The following is a 22547-nucleotide window of genomic DNA, read 5'->3' on the forward strand; positions in this document are numbered from 1 at the left end:
AAATGCGAAACACCGCGTTCGGTATTCGGCCTTTGGCCAAACATTTCATTATTATTCGGCTTCGGCCAAGAATTTCATTTCGGTGCATCCCTAGTATAATGTGAAACCCAATAATAAGTAATTTACTCAACTTTAACAAAATGCTATTAGGTATTTATTAGGGCTAATTAATTGAAAACATCAGATCAGACAAATCTTCTGATATATTGATTTCCTACCACTTCAAAAGTGAATGATCCCACAAGTATCAACATACCTTCGCTCCTCTTCATACTTTGACCTGAAAAGAAATACAATTTATTAATGTATGAAACCGAATTTAAACCATGAATTTAAGGAGGTTAATGGAAGGAAATGGGAAGACCGAGATGGAGAAATAGCTAGCAAAACAGGCAGATAATCCAGAAGTACAGGGTGATTCAGGGAAGCATGCCATATAATGGGAGGATGCATTGACCTGTCCAGTCATGTGATAGTGTAAGAGAGAACAGGGCTGCATATGTTGCAAGAAGGCAAATGAGAAGACAATTGAATAAGCGGGGTCCTTCCGAACTATAATTTAGTAGAAGAGTATCCTTCTCCTATATGAGACTATGGTAAACTCAAAACTAAGATTACAGGGCTGCATGTAACATGGGACTAGAGGTACATGGGAAGATGCTGAAAAACAGCTGCCTAACAGATGAGGAAAAAAGCAATTCAGCAGTACAGGATAAAAGCATACCCAAATCGTGGGGATTTAAAATATCCTGTAACTGCATAGATGAGGACTGGGCTCCCTCAGACAGGAACAGGGTCATGATGATTCATAGTTCCTGCCTCATGGAGTCCTGTCCCAGACTTCATGGAATCATGATTGATAAATATTAATTAAAACATGGTGCTTTTTAACAAGTTTTACACCTCCAATTATCTGCATGGCCAATCAATATATGCCACCATAGTGAATGAGATCCACGTGGGTATAACTGCTCGGGGTATGTTTTTGACCTTCATTTGAACTAAAGAAGCGACATGGATGAGTAGTAGAAGGTCCTACACTACAGGATTAAGGTTAATCAGACTAGTGTCTGTGCAGTGTGATCAAGAGTAAAAACACATTACAGCATCTTCGTTCATCTGGATGAGGAAGGGAGGTCTGTAGACAGAATCCCACACAATCTTGAGACTCAAGCCCCGTACACACGTACCGATTGTCGGCCGTAAATATTCGGCTGAACAGAATCTGTTGTGCAGGCATTAAAATTTTTGTTGGCCAACACCAGAACGGCCGATTGTTCCTCAGTCAGTACAGAATTCGGCCGACAAACAGCAGATTAGCAAGACTGGGCATGCTCAGAGAAGAAAAAAGACAAGGAAAGTTAACCATCACATGACATCACTTCTGCAGTCGGCTGTTGTTGGCCGACAAAATTCGTGTGCAGTCTTTTGCAGTTTTCGCCCTGGACAAAAGACGGCCGATCGTTCGGCCGACGTTCGCTACGTGTGTACGGGGCTTTAGGAATCCCTCTGTAGCTGACCGTGATAGAGTCTCACTGGCTGTCCATCGGAGGGACTCTCTCCGGATCCAGAAGAGGAATTACATCAACCTGGGAGGGTGAAGGGACTGGCAGACCTAGACTAGCAGTCCAGGCAAATATAATTTGCCTCACCAGTGGTGTGATATTTGAATGGTTTCGAGACACAAGGGTATGGGCATTGGCATTTCTGTGGAGCTGTGGTTTGAGGAACTGATTGATCTGATGACATTTTATCCCATTTTAATGACTGGATTGCTGGTTGCGGGTAAGTGATTTCCTCAAGCGTTTTTGACCTTTAATGGTCAAAGTTTTGGTAAGCCCCCATCTGTGTTCACTGAGAGGTTGTGACGTCACATACCTGCTATCTGGGATCTGAAGGCTTTCTATACCCCAATCAGACTGAACCTCAAAGGGATTCCCCCTTTCATTTTTGGATTTACAACTCTTTGAACTCTCCTATCCTGTTTTTGTGGGCTCTTTTACTGACTTTTTTGTACTGTTTTTGTGGGCTCTTTTACAGACTTTTTTGTACTGTTTTTGTGGGCTCTTTTACAGACTTTTTTTGTACATATATAAACTATCAGCACTTATTTATTTATTGCAGCTTTACATTTTTTTTGGTTTACGTTTTTTTGAAACTTTATTAATTGTGTTTTTGCACTATATATTGTGGGGAATGTTGAATGAGTTTTTCATTTTGTCAACTTGTCGTTTGCATATGTTTAATGTTTACTATGTTTTTTTATATAGCGCTACACTGTTTGGTTTGAAATTTTATATACTTTGTATCTTAGTATTGTGCAATTGCGTATTTTGGGGTTCCTAGTACGAATTTTCTTCCTTTTTTAACTGGAATAAAGCTACTGAGGGACCCATGTAGGTATAAATGCTGACATATGTCTTGACATTTATTTGAACTAGCTACTTAGATGAGAAGTGAAATGTCTTTAACCTCCCTACAATACAGGATTAGGGTGCATTAAGTACCCACATGGGTATAAATGTGGGGTATACATCCCAACCTTCTTTGAATTAAAGAAGCCCCTTGAATGAATAATACTGTTAGACATACCATGGACTCAGGGCCGGTACTAGACTATTTTGCACCCTAGGCAAGACCAGCTACTTGCGCACACCCCCCCCCCCAAACCCCACTCACCCCTTTTATATACAAAGTGTCCCCCCTCTCTAGAGGTGACATCCACTGGGGGTGAGGAGGTGACAGGAGAGGAATGTCTCACTGGCCATGGCTGCGCCCTAGGTGGTAGTGCGCCCTAGGCGGCCGCCTAGTTTGCCTAGTGGTAGCACCGGCCCTAATTTCTACCATCCATTTTGCTGTACCTTGCATCCTGCCCCCTTTAACCCCACTCACCCCTTTTATATACAAAGTGCCCTCCCTCTCTAGAGGTGACATCCACCGGGGATGAGGAGGTGACAGGAGAGGAATGTCTCACTGGCCACGGCTGCGCCCTAGGTGGTAGTGCGCCCTAGGCGGCCACCTAGTTTGCCTAGTGGTAGCACCGGCCCTGCATGAACTTGTAACAAACAATGTAGGAGATGGAACAAAAAAGGTAAAGAAGGTTGGGTAAATTCCTTCCTTTGTTTGAACCAAAGAAGCCACTTGGATGAGTGGGTAAAATGTCTTCAGCATTACAGTCCAGGTGAACGAATAATACGGTTAGCCATACCATGGACTTGTAAACAAACAATGTAGGAGATGGAACAAGAAAGGTAAAGAAGGTTGGGTATATTCCGACCTTCATTTGAACCAAAGAAGTCACTTGGATGAGTGGTAAAATGTCTTTAACATTACAGCACTAAAGTCCAGTGGAATGTGCCTAACTACTGTAAGTCTTGTCATGACCTGGGTTGATGAGAACATACAATATAGGGGGAAGCACAGTAAGAAGTTTTAAGACACAGACTGAAAGACATTAAGAGGAACAAAGTCCTCCAGCACCACACAGCGTTTCAGGAAAGGTTAGTTAACTAAGTAACAAAAAACCTAAGTTCAGGGCTCTGTGTGAAAAGATCGTATAGAAAGAAATAAAATAGGGCACCTAGATGGTGGAAAGGGCACAATCCCCCAGCAGAAGTCCCATTGGTAAAATGCACTTCTATGGGGAACTAAGATCACACATTCAACTTCTAACAAAAGATGACAGTGTATTTCGTGACTTCCCACTAAATGAAAACTTACAGGATTTCCCTTAGATGTTCCATCTGCTTGAGGGCAACATCATGCTCTCTATGTGGGTCTGAATCAAGGTCGAGAAGGTCATTCTCTCCATACAGACTACCAAGGCCCATTGTTCTCTTTGACCTGAAAGAAGACAGGATAAAAATATCTAGTTAGCTATCAAAGGACATTGTACATACTCATGTTCCAAGGAAACTTTTTAGAGCCTGTAGTTTTTTAATACTCTAGAGCAGGGGTGGGGAACCTATGGCTCCCGAAGCCATATGATCCGGCCCTGCCATTGCGCTGCCTCCAGCGGGGAAGGGGAGGGGGAGCGCCTCCTGATTACACACAGATCGGGTTCCTCTGCTTACCCGGCGCGGCCGCTGTCATACAAAGTCACGCCTCCTACCTATGATAGACAGCACTGTGGTGACATCTATCATGGGAGTCGGCCCAGGAGGTGTGACTTCGTATGAGAGCGCCTGCGCCGGGTAAGTAGAAGAACCCGCTCTGTGTGTAATCAGGAGGCGCTCTAATCCCCATGCGCTCTGCATTGATGGGGGGCGCTCATCACTCTGCATTGATGGGGGCGCTCATCACTCTGCATTGATGGGGGCGCTCATCACTCTGCATTGATGGGGGCGCTCATCACTCTGCATTGATGGGGGCGCTCATCACTCTGCATTGATGGGGGCGCTCATCACTCTGCATTGATGGGGGCGCTCATCACTCTGCATTGATGGGGGCGCTCATCACTCTGCATTGATGGGGCGCTCATCGCTCTGCATTGATGGGGGCGCTCATCGCTCTGCATTGATGGGGGCGCTCATCACTCTGCATTGATGGGGGCGCTCATCACTCTGCATTGATGGGGGCGCTCATCACTCTGCATTGATGGGGGCGCTCATCACTCTGCATTGATGGGGGGCGCTAATCCCTCTGCATTGATGGGGCGCTCATCACTCTGCATTAAGGGGGGCAAACCTGGAAAACCAGTTGCCAGTAGCAACATCATCAATACCAGCTAACATCACACACCTCACCAAAGAGAAGCAGTTGCAGCCATCACATTAGGGGTGAGTTAATTAAATGTTTGACCAAATATAACCGGCACATTTTTAAGTTGATCATTTTGTATGGCCCCCAAATGATTTTTAAAAATACCCAAATGGCCCTCGGCAGAAAAAAGGTTCCCCACCCCTGCTCTAGAGCACTGCCCTACTCTCCACCTGTTCTTTGGGCTATCAGCTCACTATACAGACAAAAGTGTTTGAATGCCAGACCGCCACATCTCTATGAGCTTTGTTGGCCATCCCATTCCAATAGCATGGCCATTCACACTGTCCCCCTTGTGCTAAAACAGGCTCAACTTTTTGGAAGGCTTTCCACAAGACTTTGGGTTTTGTCTGCTGGAATTTGTACTCAGTCGACTAAAAGAAAATTAGTGAGGTCAGGTACTGATGTTAAATGAGAAGACCTAGATCACAGTCCACTTTCCAAATCATTGCAATAGGGCTGAGGTCAGCAATTTGTGCTGGCCACTTGAGTTTCCCCACACCAAACCCATCAAACCATTTTTTATTTTTTTTTGGAGCTGGCTAAGTGTACAAGAGCAAAGTCATGCTGGAACAGAAAAGAACCTTTTTTGCAAACTGAAAGTTCAGAATTCACTTCAATGTTGTTACATAGTAGTTGAGGTTGAATAAAGACAATAGTCCATCCAGTTCAACCTGTGTAGGTGTGTGTGGCCGTAATCATCTCACATAGCCCTGAATGTTCTGATCAATGAGATGTTTGTCCAAGAGTCTTTTGAAAGCCACCATACTTCCCGCAGAAACCACCTCTTGTGGTAGAGAATTCCACAATCTTGTAGCCCTAACAGTAAAGAACCCCTGAGTTGCCTGAGGTTAAAACGCTTCTCCTCTAATCGCATTGTATGCCATCGAGTCCTCATGCAATCCTTTCAAGTGAATAGTTTTTTTTTCTATGCTGAGATCACCATTGAGGTGTTGTAGCCTTAATAATAAAAGGTTTTTGACCACATAGTGTAATATCTGCATAATGATGAGACCCACTCTGAAAGTCTGAACTCTGTATTCTTTAACCACTTGCCGACCAGTCACTGGGACTGTACTGCGGCAAAGTGGCTCGATTCCGTCCAGCGACGTAGACCTACGTCGCTGGACTCCTCCCCCTGTAGGCGGCGCTCGCGCGCCGCCGGAGGCGCACTCCCACTGTTTTCAGTCACAGCGAGAGTCGGGCCAGGGGAGGAGCGGAGGCGATCGCCGCTGCTCTGCCCTGATCGTCGGGGAATCGAGTTTGGAGATCCGCTCGCTTGTGTAGACAGAGCGGGCGGATCTCCCAAGTGACAAACAGTGACAGATTGCAGGGTTCAGCATAGCTGAACCTGCGATCTGTCCCTGTGTCACTCAGTCACCTTCCCCCACACACGTTAGTAAGCACCTGGCATACATTAACCCCCCCTCTCCAATAAAATTAACCCCTTCCCCGCCAGTGTCATCTTTACGGTAACAGTGCATATTTATAGCACTGATTACTGTAGTAATGTCACTGGTACCCCCAAAAGTGTCAAAAATGTCAGTCAAGGGTCCGATCTGTCCGCCGCAATGTCGCAGTTCCGAAAAAAAAAAAAAAAAATCGCAGATCGCCGCCATTATTCGTTAAAAAAAAAAACACCAAAAATGACAGAAATCTTTCCCGTAGTTAGTAAACGCAATAACTTTTGCGCAAACCAATCAGAATACGCTTATTGTGATTTTTTTCACCAAACATTGGTAGCAGAAAACAAATTGGCCAAAAATTTATAAAAATGTTGATTTTTACATTTTTTTGGGGGGGAATGTCATATAAAAAAATGTTAAAAATATTGTTATTTTTTCAAAATAAATGCTCTTTTTTTGATTATAGCGCAAAAAGTAAAAATCGCACAGGTGATCAAATACCACCAAAAGAAAGCTCTGTTCGTGAGAAAAAAAGGACGTAAATTTCGTTTGGGTACGGCGTCGCACGACCGCGCAATTGTCAGTTAAAGTCGCACAGCGCCGAATCGCAAAAAGTGGCCTGGAGGTAAGACAGCAAAATCCTCCGGTGGTAAAGTGGTTAAACCCACCTAAGCCTCCCCACCTTGTCCATCACCTTGCATGGAAGACACTTACACGGGACTCCTAATTTTTGCAAAGTATACTAAAAAAACTACAGTGGTAAACCAAAAAAAAAAAAAAAATAAATAATATATATATATATATATATATATATATATATATATATATATATATATATATATACACACACTGTATATATAAATACATTTCCAGGACCCGGTAAAGAAAATCCCACATACCTATACTGAGCAGAAGATGGTTTGTTTAGAATGTAGTCTTTCATTTCAACATTTCTCCGAAAGGAAAAGAAGAGATTACCTATAATCTTGTATCTGCTCCTGGATCTCCGGTATCATGGCTTCCTGGGCATCACTCAACGCACTACGAATATCTTCAGAGCACAGTAAACGGGACTCTAATGAAACCAAACATTTCAGATCAAAGCTTAGGAAGACGCCAACTAAATTAGCAGTAAATCTGCGGTTTCCTTATTCCATGACTGCTGCACGAGAGTCAAATGAAAAGTCCACGGGGGCAAAAGGAGAAACAAATACTAGATCTTTGTAAAATTAGAACTTAGGTCCCTCTTGAACTACTCAGTACACTGGGCAGCAGTTCTAGAAATTACATTACATTACATTAAATTAAATTAAAATTCAATTAGGTTCTGCGTCTGGTGAAGTTTTCAGTTTGTGGGGCTGGATAGATTGCTTGGTGCCCTACCAACTTCCTTTCTCAGCATGGGGTTGGCCATGACTAAGAAGACGAGAGCCAAAGTAGACAGATCCCAATAAAAAAACAGAACATACAGTATCTCACAAAAGTGAGTACACCCCTCACATTTTTGTAAATATTTTATTATATCTTTTCATGTAACAACACTGAAGAAATTACACTTTGTAGAAAATGATGAAAATCATGATCATGAAAAGATATAAAAAAAAATATTTACAAAAATGTGAGGGGTGTACTCACTTTTGTGAGATACTGTACAAACTACAAGCAGACAGCATTCCAAATGGAAACAGAAATCAGAGCCCAAGCATTGAACAAATGAAACTAAACCACCATGCTGCCCCATATGTTGGGAAGTACTGGAAAATGTATAGGCGCTTTTCCACTGCATGGAACCGAACGGTACGGCTCGCTTTTGCGCTTTTCCACTGCATGGTACGGTGTTGGAAGGGTTCAGTACGGCGGGCGCTTTTCCACTGCATGGAACCGAACGGTACGGCTCGCTTTTGCGCTTTTCCACTGCATGGTACCGCATAGTACGGTGTTGGAAGGGTTCGGGACGGCGGCGCTTTTCCACTACATGGAACCGAACAGTTCGGCTTGCTTTTGCGCTTTTCCACTGCATGGTACCGCATGGTACAGTGTTGGAACGGTTCGGTACGGCGGCGCTTTTCCACTACATGGAACCGAACGGTTCGGCTCGCTTTTGCGCTTTTCCACTGCATGGTACCGCATGGTACGGTGTTGGAATGGTTCGGTACGGCGGCGCTTTTCCACTACATGGAACCGAACGGTACGGCTCGCTTTTGCGCTTTTCCACTGCATGGTACCGCATGGTACGGTGTTGGAACGGTTCGGGACGGCGGCGCTTTTCCACTACATAGAACCGAACGGTTCGGCTCGCTTTTGCGCTTTTCCACTGCATGGTTCCGCATGGTACAGTGTTGGAACCGTTCGGTACGGTACGGTACGGCGGCGCTTTTCCACTACATGGAACCGAACAGTACGGCTCGCTTAAACAGTACCACCTCAGTTGTGGTTCCAAGAGGGCCGTACCGATACCATAACCCACAATCCTTTGCATGCAGCCTTGACTGTTTGTCACTACTAGCCACTGATTGGTCAGAGAATCATTGTTATCCCACCCACTTTACTTTAGTGGAAAAGCAAACCGTACCAAACTGTACCGAACTGTTCCAACACCGTACCATGCGGTACCATGCAGTGGAAAACCAAACTGAGCCAAGCAGGGTCGAGTGGAGACAAGCCGGTACTTGCAGTGGAAAAGTGCCATATTAGTGCTACAGCTATACTAGTTTACAGAAATGTAGCCTTGGCGTATGTTCGTTTTTAGTGAAATGCACTGACCACCTTTTGTTGAAGAGTATGTAAACCTTAATAATGAACTTCTCTTATTTGCTCCCTTTTGGGCTTCTAAATATACCATTGAAAGTGTTTTGTTATATTGATTTTATAAATGCAAAAATACCTGTTGATTTTGTCAAAAATTCTGTGAACTGGTAATTTCTCTGCCTGTACAAAAGGAGTGGAGCAGTGGATGTTACTAATGGATGTAATAACATATGCTGCTCAAGCCCCAAAGAAGGGGGAAACATGCTTGCTGTTCTTGATGCTCATAAACCAAAAGTTTCTAAAAGACTTTTTAAGGGGTTTTAAACTTTTGTACCAAGTGCTCCTCAATAGCCACCCCAGAGTATTCCTGAAATGGGCTGGAATTGCCAGACTACAAAAGCGGACATAATAAATACAAAATGTAATAAAGTATTTCTACCCTTAATAAATATATTTAAACGTAAAGATTGATCATTTACTTACCAATTTCATTCAGCAGCTGTTCAGGAATTTTGACCCTCAGAGGCTGAAAAACGAGACAAAATATTTGACATGATCTGCAGGCAACAGTTGATAGATACAGTATAGCTTAGGTATGGCCATACACCAGCATTAAGGATCAGTTTATTGTCCTTCAGACTTTAGGAGGGACAGATTGTGGCCAGCTGGAGCAGAAATTTTCCTGGCATCAGTGAGAGTAAACTTCACCACATTTGGTATTAGGGGGAGGAAGAGTGCCCTATTGTTGGTATCATATGAAGGAATAGGACCCCATTATTGGTGTCAGTGGGAGAAATGGTGCCCCATTGTTTGTGTCAGATGGCAGAATAGTGTCTCATATCAGTGGGAGGAATAGTGCCCCAAGGGCCAGATAAAGGCAAGCAAAAGGGCCACATCTGGCCCCTGGGCCGCAGTTTGGAGACTATTGGTATACAGTATGAAAGCAAAGTGACTGAATAGGCAATCATATGACAATCCACCTGCACCGGGATGAAAGGGCAGCCATAGTATTTTATTTTAAAGATACGCGTGATCAAGTGACCAGCCTAAAAATGAACCCCAGTCTGTGTCCCCATAGGGGAGGTTCCTCCTCACTTCCAGGACATGAATTGAGATAAGAACTGGAACCTTGAACAGGTTTTTGTTGACCTTCCCATTGGAGAGGTTCCTCTTCACTTCCATTCTGATAGACTGTCATGGCTGCAGGAAGTAAAGAGAAATTTCTCCATCCTTTTTCCCATATTGCCATAATGAAGGTATCATGCTGTCAAAGCTGAGGAAAATATATGTTACCAGCACATCATAGATCCATATTGTACGATTGAAATATTTATTATAGTGATCATATCACAGCGCAATTAGGGCTAGTACAATGTTTCGGGGCTACGCAGGACTCTTTCGGATCCTTTCTGGATTGTGTGAAATGGATCCATGGTGTGTTGGTGACATATGCTCCTCTACATTAATACAAGTTAGTTGCTGCAGCACCCCTTAGTTTTAGGCTTTTCCCAGAAAGAAGTGCTATGGGATCATAACTAGTAAAGTTCTCAAGGCGGGACCCCCAAATATTTATTATCACCTTATGGAGAATCCATCAGAGACCCTCATTTGGCTTTACAGCAGGGAAATTCTGGAGTGGATATCTCACCACTGGCACCCTTGCAAATTATATAATTTCACTAGCCAGCAATAATGGCAACCAGAAATATCAGCTTTGGATGGAGTCAGCCTTTACAGTCTACAGCTTGTCCAACAGGCCTGGAAAAGATGTCCCCTGCCGATTATCTATGACAGAAGGATGGTAGGGGATGTTACAGTAACTTACAGCATTTTTATCCAGGAAGGTGATCCAAATCTCTTTGCCCAATGCAAAGGCGTCTCTGGCATTCTGCTGCTGGCACACCTCGGCACACAGGTAGAAGAGCTGACAGGATAGAATACAGAGTAATGATGCACCGGTAAGAGCAGTAAAGCATAAAACTTTTTAACACGAGGCCTCATCATGGAGGACCTGTCATCTACATGCAACTGTACAACAGACATGATTTTTATATATATTTATTTTTTAATATGCTTTAAGTAGAAAAACAAGAAACTTCATCAGCCGTGTTGTGATTATCTTGTCTTTTAATTATTCACACAAAGCAACAGGCACCACAGGCCAAGTTTCAGGGTGTGCTGAGCAAGAATCCTTTTCTTCCTTCATGGTGGCACCATCCACCAATTCACTACCAGCACCCTACACAAACTGCGGGTGAGCCTGTAACAGACGCAGTGCAACTTTTCTTGTTAAAAATGGTTGTAAAGGATTTTGAGCTTAAAGTGATTGTAAAGTCTTGTTTCTTTTTGGGTTCAAAATAACAAACATGTTATACTTACCTGCTCTGTGCAGTTGGTTTTGCATAGTGTGGCCCAGATCCTCTTCTTCTCTGCTCCCTGGCTGGAACTCCTGGTCCCTCCCTCCTGTTGAGTGCCCCCACAGCTAGCAGCTTGCTATGGGGGGACCCCAGCTAAGTCGTAGCTTCCTGTGTCCATTCAGACACGGAGCCAAATCCCAGCCCGCCTCCTCTCTCTCTCTCCTCGTTGGCTCACTGAATCTGATTGACAGCAGTGGGAGCCAATGGCGCCAATGAGGTGGGAGAGTCTCGGGCAGCCGAGACACTCCTGCAAAATCACTGGATAGAGATGGGCTCAGGTAAGTATTAGGGGGGCTGCAGCACACAGAAGGCTTTTTATGTTTGTGATGGTACTCACCGTCACTGGGAGTGAAAGACAGATACTTAATGGTTTGGATAACTTCAAATGGGAGAGTAATATTTTTCAACAATATCTCTCAAGAAATATGAAGATTTAAACCCACTTTACACAGTGAGACCTATAACCTGTTGCCCGTGACTCCTAAATAATCAAAGCAGTGCTTAGATGTGTATTGAGATAATGTGTATTGTATTTCAGGAGCTCGAGGACGGCCGTCAGCTACCTAATTGGCTCAGGTTGATTGAATAATTGTCATCTGTTAGTTGCTGAGTGGTACTAGTATACTGTTTGTGTTGGCTGTTCTTTAGATATGTTAATTCTATTTCTGTATACAATTTCATCTGCATATGATAATGTAATCAGGCAACCCCTGACCTGATGGGGTAATTTGATCAGGAGGGGGATGTGCTCATGTGTGTATAAATTGAGTGTGAAACTGTTCAATAAAAGAGATTCCAGAACAAGCTTAGTTGTCGGCTAGCTTTGTATGAGGGCGGCTGGGAAAATCTGATATCTATGTTCGTGACTGGGAGGAAGCCGTATACTGACGGAAGTCCACAATTACAGTGTGGGTTGAGGTTCTGTTATGATGTTAATGCAAAGAATGCACTAAGATAAAATCTGACTTTTCAACCACTTTAATGCATTTTATGCATCAAGATAAAAAACCTTCTGAGTGCAGCAGTCCCCTGCAGCCCCCCAAATACTTACCTGAGGTCTATCTAGATCCAACGATGTTGCATGAGGGATTCGGCTGTCTGGGGCTCCCCTCCCCATTGGCTGAGACAGCAGCGCAGCGCCACTGGCTCCAGCTGCTGTTAATCAAAGTCAGTGAGCCAATGAGGAGAGAAAGGGAACGGGGCTGTGCCGTGGCTCCGTTTCTGCATAGACACAGGGAGCTGCGGCTTGGCTTGGGTGCCCCCATAGCAAGCTGCTTGCTGTGGTGGCACTCATCAGGAAGGAGGGGCCAGGTGCACCGAAGAGGGACCCAAGAAGTGGAGGATCTGGGCTGCTCTGTGCAAAATCACTGCACAGAGCAGGTAAGTATGACATGTTTGTTATGTTTAATGAAAAAAAAAAAAAAACTGAGTATTAGTATCACTTTAAGTAGATTCTGCAAACCTGTAATTGTTAAAATGTCAGTCTTCCCAAAAATGATAATAGTCTGCCGAGTCCCTCCCACAGCTTTGCTCCCTGCACAGGCTATGTGCAGCACAGAGATGATGTCACTGCTATTTATACATGGTAATAACTGGTTGGCAAAAAAAGCTCCGAATTAGCATTAAACAATTCCCTAGCAGCATGCTGGAGCTTCTTGTCATGAGATTTGGGATCCTAATCTTACCCAGGATCTCACCCCTAGGTCCAGGACATCAACCTATCCCAGTGATGTAGGCAGAAGCCAGGGTGTAAGGTTGGGGTTCAAATAAAATGATAAACAGACCCCCTAAAGTTGTATGAGCAGAACCTCTTCAAATGTCTCGCCTAACCAGCATAACAAATTGTGTGCATATGTCAGTAGTTCAAATGTAAAAAATGGTCAAAAAAAGGCTACCAGTGGATTAGGATCAGCTTCAGCTTGAGAGAAGATATATCTCATAAACACCCCCATATGGGCTGGCCGAGCTTTGAGCTTCTCCAGATCTAGACTGTCATACTGTAAGAAGAAAGAGAATAAACATTAATATTCACAGAGAGACATAAGATTTGAATTAAGTATGATAGCTCAGGCTACGAGATGATGGCGATGCAGCCACTGTTTTAGAAGCCTCTCTCTTGGGATCTTATGAGAGCCTATATTACCTGGTTTATAGGGGTTCCCAAGTGGCTTCTCCCTTGACTGGGTCAACGCTCACTACACTAAGTGCCTGGGAAAAGGTGCAGATGTTGATGCAACCTGATGGCCTAACCCAGTGATGGCGAACCTTGGCACCCCAGATGTTTTGGTACTACATTTCCCATGATGCTCAACTACACTGTAGAGTGCATGAGCATCATGGGAAATGTAGTTCCAAAACATCTGGGGTGCCCAGGTTCGCCATCACCGGCCTAACCTGTTCATTATCTGCCCCACTGTGGTTCAGTCCTAGATTCCCTCATTTTGGTGACATCCCAGATCCCAATTTGTGGCCCCTTCTGGCATCAAACAACTGTGAGGTATTGTGGGGGCTGGGAGACTTCTTACATTTGATCAACTGAAGTCTAAATATCACCTCCCAAATTGGTATCTCTTTCGCTACTTGCAACTGCACCATGCGTTCTTAGCACAGTTTGGTTCTGAAATCATGGAGATTAGGTCATCCCATTTGGAACAACTGTTGTGTAATGGATCTACAGTATGGTGAAGCCTCCATCAGAAGTCTACAAGGAATTGTTTTCAGAGATGCAGGGAAAGTTGGATGCCATTAATTCCCAATTTTCAAGGGGACGATTGGGATGAAATGTGGGACTCTCTGATTAGGGCTCTCGTGTTGCCCTATTCTCCAGCAAAAATGCATGCAACTTAGACTTAGAGGGCCATAGACTTCAATGTTAACCCTTAGAAGTTGCATAAAAGTCATACCTGAATGTTATACAATGCAACAGTTGTCCATTAAAACTGGTCAAAGCCAAAGTCGTATCCAAGTTGCGTCAACGTTGTACCAAAGTTGCACTCCAAAATCGGCGCAACTTTGGAGTCGTACAAGTGTGAAAGGGGCCTAAAGTTGAAATTATAAGTACCATTGTGTACTACATTATTGCATGTTACAGTTTTATTAGAGTGAAAGACGTCCTTTTCTGATCCTTCAAAGTAGAAAAATCTAAAGAAGGACCTACAGGATGGGTTTTATTCAGCTTACATTCATTAACTGGCGAACGCTCATAAAATTAGCTTGACACTTCATGCAAACGGTCATTTATGAAAACTGTTGGGTGCTTACAGTAATTAATTGGAGTTTTTTTAATAGAAAAATAAGAGAAGTGGACTAGTTATTAAGGAGCCACACAGACAGTTCCTCTTTCAGTTGCTATCACGTAAGAGCCCTACCTTGACTGAGTGAATATTCTTGAGAATACAACCTACCAGCTTTAAAGCTGAACTCTAGGAATTCAGCTCCTTTGAAAAAAGTGAAGACATACTGTGAGATAAGTTCAACAAGGTGCATTACACCTCATGGACATATCTCTCCAAATTACATCTGAAAGGTTAATGGAGCTCCAAGAGGACAGCTATCCCTGTATTTCCGGGAGCCCAATGCTGGAAGTTCTGCATCTTCAACAGTAGAGTCAGCAGCAGAGGTATTTGGTGGGTATAGCTGCTCTGTATGCTTCACTCCTCTAACAGTCCCAGAGAGCTCAATAAACCTGTCAGATATAAATAAAAGTGATAAGTCCAGGAGGTGACAGGCATCTTGTTGGACTTAACTCCTAGTGTTTCTTCACTTTTAACAAAGTGGCTGAATTCCTGCAATTCGCCTTTAATAGGGTGATGGGACACAGATTTCAGAGAAAAAGCTGTCTGAGACACAATACAATGCAATTTGTAGATCACACAAAAAAGGGGTTCAAAGATAGTAATCTAGTAGTAAGTAATAGATAAAATACAAATTTAAACTGCCAGAAAGTACACACCATGAAAAGCTAGTCCTTGTGCCAGAAAGGACTATATACAGTACTGCTGGGGCTGTTGACTTTTAGGCTGGATATGTATCTTCCCAAATTAATTTGTATTTATCTATCCAAATCTTTTAGATCTATTTTAGATCTCTTTTAGATCTACCAAAACTATTAGAGGCCCTGTCTAAACAAGCCAGTCCATTTGTATGTTGTCAGGTAGACTCTTGGACTTTATCATTGTTGATGGATCTCAAGAAGATTGTTCATCCATCAGACTGCAAGTTTAATGGCCAGCTTTAGTGGTATGGAGATTAAAAAAGTAGGTATCAGGATCTGCTAATGCTGTGTTTCTCAGAAGGGACATTTGAAGTTGCAGTGTGCACCAGCAGGTGTCTCCCAACAGCCAGCAGATCCCAGTAATCAGCTCAACCTGGTGGTGGCTGGTGGGAGGGTATTTAGTCCTCCTCCTTCTGTTACACCTTGCTCCTAGCTGTTCAGATACTGCTGGCCGTTATCTTGCTCTTTGATCGTGCTCTCTGCCTAGTACTCTTACCCCAAAACCTGCTGCCCTGTTCCTACTCCCCTTTGTTCCTGATCCCAGTTTTGGCCCCCCCTTCCTATATGTTTCCAGCACCTTCAGTTTAATCTTGCTTTTCTTGTGTTGCCCATTTGTATATATAGATAATTTGAAAGCTAGGATTTTGGTTATTCTATTAAGTCATTTAGTTGCTTTTTTTGTCACTGGATTTTTGGTTCACTTATATCTATGTTTTCCGTTTGCTGGTATTTGGATGGGTTATGTTTCACTGTAAATAAATCTCACTTAAAGCATACAATGTAGCTACACAAATTTGACCATCCCTGCTGCTGATTCCTGACAGTAGGCATACCCCACATGGACTATCGATAGGTCTAAAAACAGCCACACAGGTAGGTGCAAGAAAGTCGATGTATACTGTACATTTGCATAGGGAGTGTCAGTGTACTGTCCAGCTGTGTGCAGCATGAATGGTGAGATCTGACACTTCTATCAGGAGGTTAGTTTAGTTACTTTTTACTCTGTTTACACTTTAAAAAACACGATCATCATAAAGATATAAAAATAAAAAGAAAAGAGAAGGCGCCTGGCCCTTTAAATAAAAGATTGTTGAACCTGCTGCCCTTTTAATTGTAATAAAACAATAAATAGGTATATATCATAGGTAAAAAGGCGCTGGTAATCTTACGTGTTATAAAAATTAATAAGTGATTTAAAGTGTAATATATGCGATTAAAAATTGCTACAAATATATATATGATCTACTATTGGTGCAATTAGCAAAGAAAAGTGCATACCAGTGCAATTTCAATTCAGAAGTGTTTGTGCTTCTCAAAGTAAATTAATCCACAAAGGTGTGGATCAGTGAACCAATAAATAAATATATAAAGAATTCCATACAAAAATCACATAAGAATATATAAAAATATAAATATATAAATGTGCTCCAAGTAGTGTTTAAAAGTCCAAGCAATAGCATGCAATCAAAATTGTGCTTGGTGGATTCTTATTAATCCCTTCACAGTGCTCCAGGTGCTGGGATGTGACAACCGTCAATTAAGAAGTGTTTGTGCTTCTCAAAGTAAATTAATCCACAAAGGTGTGGATCAGTGAACCAATAAATAAATATATAAAGAATTCCATACAAAAATCACATAAGGATATATAAAAAAATCACATAAGAATATATAAAAAAGTATAAATATATAAATGTGCTCCAAGTAGTGTTTAAAAGTCCAAGCAATAGCCAGTGGCGTAGCGTGGGTTGTCAGCACCCGGGGCAAGGCAAGTAATTTGCGCCCCCTAACCCGCGGGATTTTAGCACTCGAGTCTCTTCTACTAGATTAGTTAAAGAAACCCTTACCCACTAAGCACATGTATTGTTTGTTATGAAAACAAACATTGCCCCCTTTCAATGCAGAATGACCAGCATGCCCCCTTTCAATGCAGAGAGACCAGCGTGCCCCCATTCAATGCAGAATGACCAGCGTGCCATCTTTCAATGCAGAGAGACCAGCGTGCCCCCTTTCAATGCAGAGAGACCACAGCGTGCCCCCTTTAATTCAGAGAGACCAGCGTGCCCCCTTTCAATGCAGAGAGACCAGCGTGCCCTCTTTCAATGCAGAGAGACCAGCTTGCCCCCTTTCAATGCAGAGAGACCAGCATGCCCCTTTCAATGCAGAGAGACCAGCGTGCCCCGTTTCAATGTAGAGTGACCAGCGTGCCCCCTTTCAATGTAGAGTGACCAGCGTGCCCCCTTTCAATGCAGAGAGACCAGCACGCCCCCTTTCAATGCAGAGAGACCAGCATGCCCCCTTCAATGCAGAGAGACCAGCGTGCCCCCTTTCAATGCAGAGAGATCAGCTTGCCCCCTTCAATGCAGAGAGACCAGCGTGCCCCCTTTCAATGTAGAGTAACCAGCGTGCCCCCTTTTAATGCAGCGAGACCAGCGTGCCCCCATTCAATGCAGAGTGACCAGCGTGCCCCCTTTCAATGCAGAGTGACCAGCGTGCCCCCTTTCAATGCAGAGTGACCAGCATGCCCCATTTCAATGCAGAATTACCAGCGTGCCCCCTTCAATGCAGAGAGATCATCGTGCCCCCTTTCAATGCAGAATGACTTACCTGCAGCGGCGGCTTCTCCTCAGTTCCCCGCTTCTCCTCGAGTCCTCCCTATCCCGCCTCTTCCTCAGCCAATGGCATGCGTTCTCCTTTCGGCAAATCAGGAAGCGGGTCACGGACCCGCTTTCTTGATTGGCCAGGAGGAGGATCCGTGTGACAATAGCAAATTTTCATTCGCTATTGTCACACAATGGGTGGGCTCGGGGCGCACTGCTCTGCGCCCAGGGTCCACCCTTTTCTGAAGCCTATTAGAGCCTCTGGCTCTAATCAGGTGATTAAAAAAAAACCCCATTTAACTCCATGCGTCCGGCGCCCCGCATGTAGATTAGGGGGCCGAGCGATTGGATAGGGGAGGCGGCACCCCTGCGCCCCCAACGCACCAGCTGCCACTGACCAATGGACAGGTGAGGCACAGTCCAGCCCCGCTCCGACCCGCCATTTTCAGCCATAGGGCGGCCGCGCTGGACATCTCCCAGCCGAAAGATGGAGGCAGCTGCAGACAGTGTGTGAACTGTGTATGTCAGAGACAGACAGAGTGACACTGCGGATGCGCCCCCCCAAATGTTGTGCCCGGTGCGGCCGGCCCCCCCTGCACCCCCCACGCTACGCCACTGGCAATAGCATGCAATCAAAATTGTGCTTGGTGAATTCTTATTAATCCATTCACAGTGCTCCAGGTGCTGGGATGTGACAACCGTGGCCTCTTACCAGCTAGCAGCAGGTCACAAGGACCCCCAACGCCTGTGATCCCTTTATTGGGTGGATCAAACCTCTCCTCGATTGCTTGGATCTCTGGCTCCTATATTACTCGAGTTGGACCATGTAGTCCCCCCCATACACATAAAGATATAGAAGAACAAATAGCCTCCAATAGTGAAATACTGTTTTATTCTCCAAAAAACATACACTATAAGGTGACAATTAGCCTCTTACTATTTGTTGTGCCCTCCTGGCACTGGGCAATTCGGCAGTACAAAATCGTTTTTTTGGGTCTTAGGAAGATATTCTCCGGGGATCTGCAGCACCCTGTATCTCCTTTCCCCCTTCTTTGTATTGCAGCGGTGGATGTGTATCCCAACCTCTGTTCCGAATGCCTCTGTGTGTTACTTCCGGGTTAGCATTGACCACAATGCATTTCGCTTAACAGGCAGGCAGTCTCTGAGGACGCTCGTTAAGCGAAATGCATTGTGGTCAATGCTAACCCGGAAGTAACACACAGAGGCATTCGGAACAGAGGTTGGGATACACATCCACCGCTGCAATACAAAGAAGGGGGAAAGGAGATACAGGGTGCTGCAGATCCCCGGAGAATATCTTCCTAAGACCCAAAAAAACGATTTTGTACTGCCGAATTGCCCAGTGCCAGGAGGGCACAACAAATAGTAAGAGGCTAATTGTCACCTTATAGTGTATGTTTTTTGGAGAATAAAACAGTATTTCACTATTGGAGGCTATTTGTTCTTCTATATCTTTATGTGTATGGGGGGACTACATGGTCCAACTCGAGTAATATAGGAGCCAGAGATCCAAGCAATCGAGGAGAGGTTTGATCCACCCAATAAAGGGATCACAGGCGTTGGGGGTCCTTGTGACCTGCTGCTAGCTGGTAAGAGGCCACGGTTGTCACATCCCAGCACCTGGAGCACTGTGAAGGGATTAATAAGAATCCACCAAGCACAATTTTGATTGCATGCTATTGCCTGGACTTTTAAAACACTACTTGGAGCACATTTATATATTTATATTTTTATATATTCTTATGTGATTTTTGTATGGAATTCTTTATATATCTATTTATTGGTTCACTGATCCACACCTTTGTGGATTAATTTACTTTGAGAAGCACAAACACTTCTGAATTGAAATTGCACTGGTATGCACTTTTCTTTGCTAATTGCACCAATAGTAGATCATATATATATTTGTAGCAATTTTTAATCGCATATATTACACTTTAAATCACTTATTAATTTTTATAACACGTAAGATTACCAGCGCCTTTTTACCTATGACATATACATAAAGATATAAAAAACACAAATATCAGAGAATGCAGGTACGCAACAACCAAGGTTTTTATATGTTGGTACAATAAATAAATCTTACCTCGGTGATATAGTCTCCATGGTCATAATCATCTTCTGCGCATATGATTGGAGGTCGGCTGTTGTCAGTCTAAAGAACCAAAAAAAGTCTTATTTCCTACTGCTGCTCACATTTGAGAATAAAATGTCATGTGAAATACATGGTGCTAAATGAAACACAAAGGACTAGACCAGCCTTGGCCAGTGGCCCGCTGTCCGTGAACGGACCGCACAATGCTTCCGGCCGGACCATCAGGCCGCTACCTATAAGCGGTCATTGTTTGCTGGGACCACGGGTGTCCCAGCAAACAGTGACGTCCCGTGTGTGCTCCCTGCCCCCCTGCTTCTTACCGTGGCTCCCGACTCACTCCCAGCCAGGCCACGAGTTGGGGCGTGGCGTGGTGCCACGTGCGCGCCCACCCCCCCTGCTTCTTACTGCGGCTCCTGGCTCACTCCCAGCCAGGCCACGAGTTGGGGCGTGGCGTGGCGCCACGTGCGCGCCCACCCCCCCCTGCTTCTTACTGCGGCTCCTGGCTCACTCCCAGCCAGGCCACGAGTTGGGGCGTGGCGTCACGTGCGTGCCCTGCCCCCCTGCTTCTTACTGTGGCTCCTGGCTCACTCCCAGCCAGGCCACGAGTTGGGGTGTGGCGTCACATGCGCGCCCACCCCCCCCCCCCTGCTTCTTACTGCGGCTCCTGGCTCACTCCCAGCCAGGCCACGAGTTGGGGCGTGGCGTCACGTGCGTGCCCTGCCCCCCTGCTTCTTACTGCGGCTCCCGACTCACTCCCAGCCAGGCCGTGAGTTTGGGCGTGAGGTCACGTGCACGCCCCGCCACTAGACTAACCAAGAGCAGCATTTTGACTTTTATTTTTCGTTTTTTTTTTATTTAAAGGTTTCTTCTACTGTTTATTAGAGGGGGTTTCCAAACTCAATATCCCTAACCCTACAGCAGTGTGACAGCCCTAGAGAATAGGGTTTATGTGGATTCTACTACCCATTGCTAATCTTCCATATGAGTTTAGGTAGACCTACATTTTAATTAAATCGTATGTAAACCCAACATTTAATATTCCTGTTATGTGTCTGTTGTACCATGTGCTTGTATGAGAAGGCATCCTGTTCTATTTGTATTGCTTCCTTTGTATGAAATCCCTGGTGTTCCTGCCAGTCCCTCTGCTTTCCTATCAAAAACTGACCACACTAAGCAGAAGAGCACAGCGTCCTCAGTTCTCTAGCTATGTTGGGAACTCAGGGTGCTCTCCTTCAATGATCAGACTTCTGCTGACATGCCTCACCCTGCACAGCCATTCACTGGGTAGATCAGTGCACTGTTTCTCCTCCCCCCAGCTCTTATGCAGTTGAGAACAGAAGAAATGTAAGCACTTAAAGGTGATGGTTTACAATCACTTTAACCGCTTCCACACCGAATTCCGAGGAATTACGGCATTTCTCTCCTACATGTAAAAATCATAATTTTTTTTGCTAGAAAATTACTCAGAACCCCCAAACATTATATTATATTATATATATATATTTTTTTTAGGAGATAACCTAGAGAATAAAATGGCGGTCATTGCAATTTTTTTTATTTTGCACGGTATTTAGGCAGCAATTTTTCAAATGCAATTTTTTTGAAAAAAAAAAAAAAATCGGATTTTTGTAAGATCTTACCGTAAAATCCTTTTCTCTTAGCTCATTGACAGACGTAGTCTTCTTGATTCACAAGAACTGGGTTATGTTGTCTCCGCAGGAGTAGGACTAGGCAGAAAAGAAAAAACGTTCTGGCTCCACCCTAGGGGCAGTCCCAGAGGGTATATCCTCCCTCTCTCTGCTACAAGGCATCAGTTCTGTCACAAAGCAGCAACAGAGAATTTAACCCAACCCAACTCAATGATAGAGGGGCGGGTACTACGTCTGTCAATGAGCTAAGAGAAAAGGATTTTACGGTAAGATCTTACAAAAATCCGATTTTCTCTGTCGCTCATTGACAGACGTAGTCTTCTTGATTCACAAGAACTGGGACATCCAGAAGCAGTGCCACAAATGAGGGGTGGGATTGACAGAAATCAAAATCCAATCTAGAAGGCCCAACCGGTGCCAACTAGAAGTTTTAAAGGCTCATTATAAACAAAGAATGAGACTCAAATAAAAAATATTTTTTCTAAAAAAAAAATCTTGCCAGGACCAGAGATCCCAGCAAGGAACTTAGGTCCTTACTCCTGACTAGACAGAAAAAAACTGATGCCTTGTAGCAGAGAGAGGGAGGATATACCCTCTGGGACTGCCCCTAGGGTGGAGCCAGAACGTTTTTTCTTTTCTGCCTAGTCCTACTCCTGCGGAGACAACATAACCCAGTTCTTGTGAATCAAGAAGACTACGTCTGTCAATGAGCGACAGAGAAATACACTTTCATGAATTAAAAAAAAACAGTAAAGTTAGCCTAATTTTTTTTTGTATAATGTGAAAGATGATGTCACACTGAGTAATTAGATATTGAACATGTCATGCTTTAAAATTGCTCACACTTGTGGAATGGCGC

The 22547-nt window shown here is 44.1% G+C and overlaps 1 protein-coding gene across 1 annotated transcript in view; it reads right to left on the minus strand.

Annotated features, from left to right (window-relative positions):
* The window catches only part of ARHGEF11 (Rho guanine nucleotide exchange factor 11), a 375726-nt gene that overhangs the window by 123602 nt on the left and 229577 nt on the right, over window positions 1-22547 (minus strand). The window contains exons 14-20 of the mRNA XM_082275008.1: window positions 20031-20099; window positions 13225-13326; window positions 10738-10836; window positions 9396-9438; window positions 7143-7239; window positions 3721-3843; window positions 257-280 (exon numbers count right to left, since the gene is read on the minus strand). Coding sequence (XP_082131134.1) covers window positions 257-280; window positions 3721-3843; window positions 7143-7239; window positions 9396-9438; window positions 10738-10836; window positions 13225-13326; window positions 20031-20099 — 557 coding nt within the window. The remainder of the gene's footprint in view (window positions 1-256; window positions 281-3720; window positions 3844-7142; window positions 7240-9395; window positions 9439-10737; window positions 10837-13224; window positions 13327-20030; window positions 20100-22547) is intronic.

Source organism: Pelophylax lessonae (assembly GCF_965119305.1).
Source record: "Pelophylax lessonae genome assembly, chromosome: 13".
Taxonomy (NCBI): Eukaryota; Metazoa; Chordata; class Amphibia; order Anura; family Ranidae; genus Pelophylax; species Pelophylax lessonae.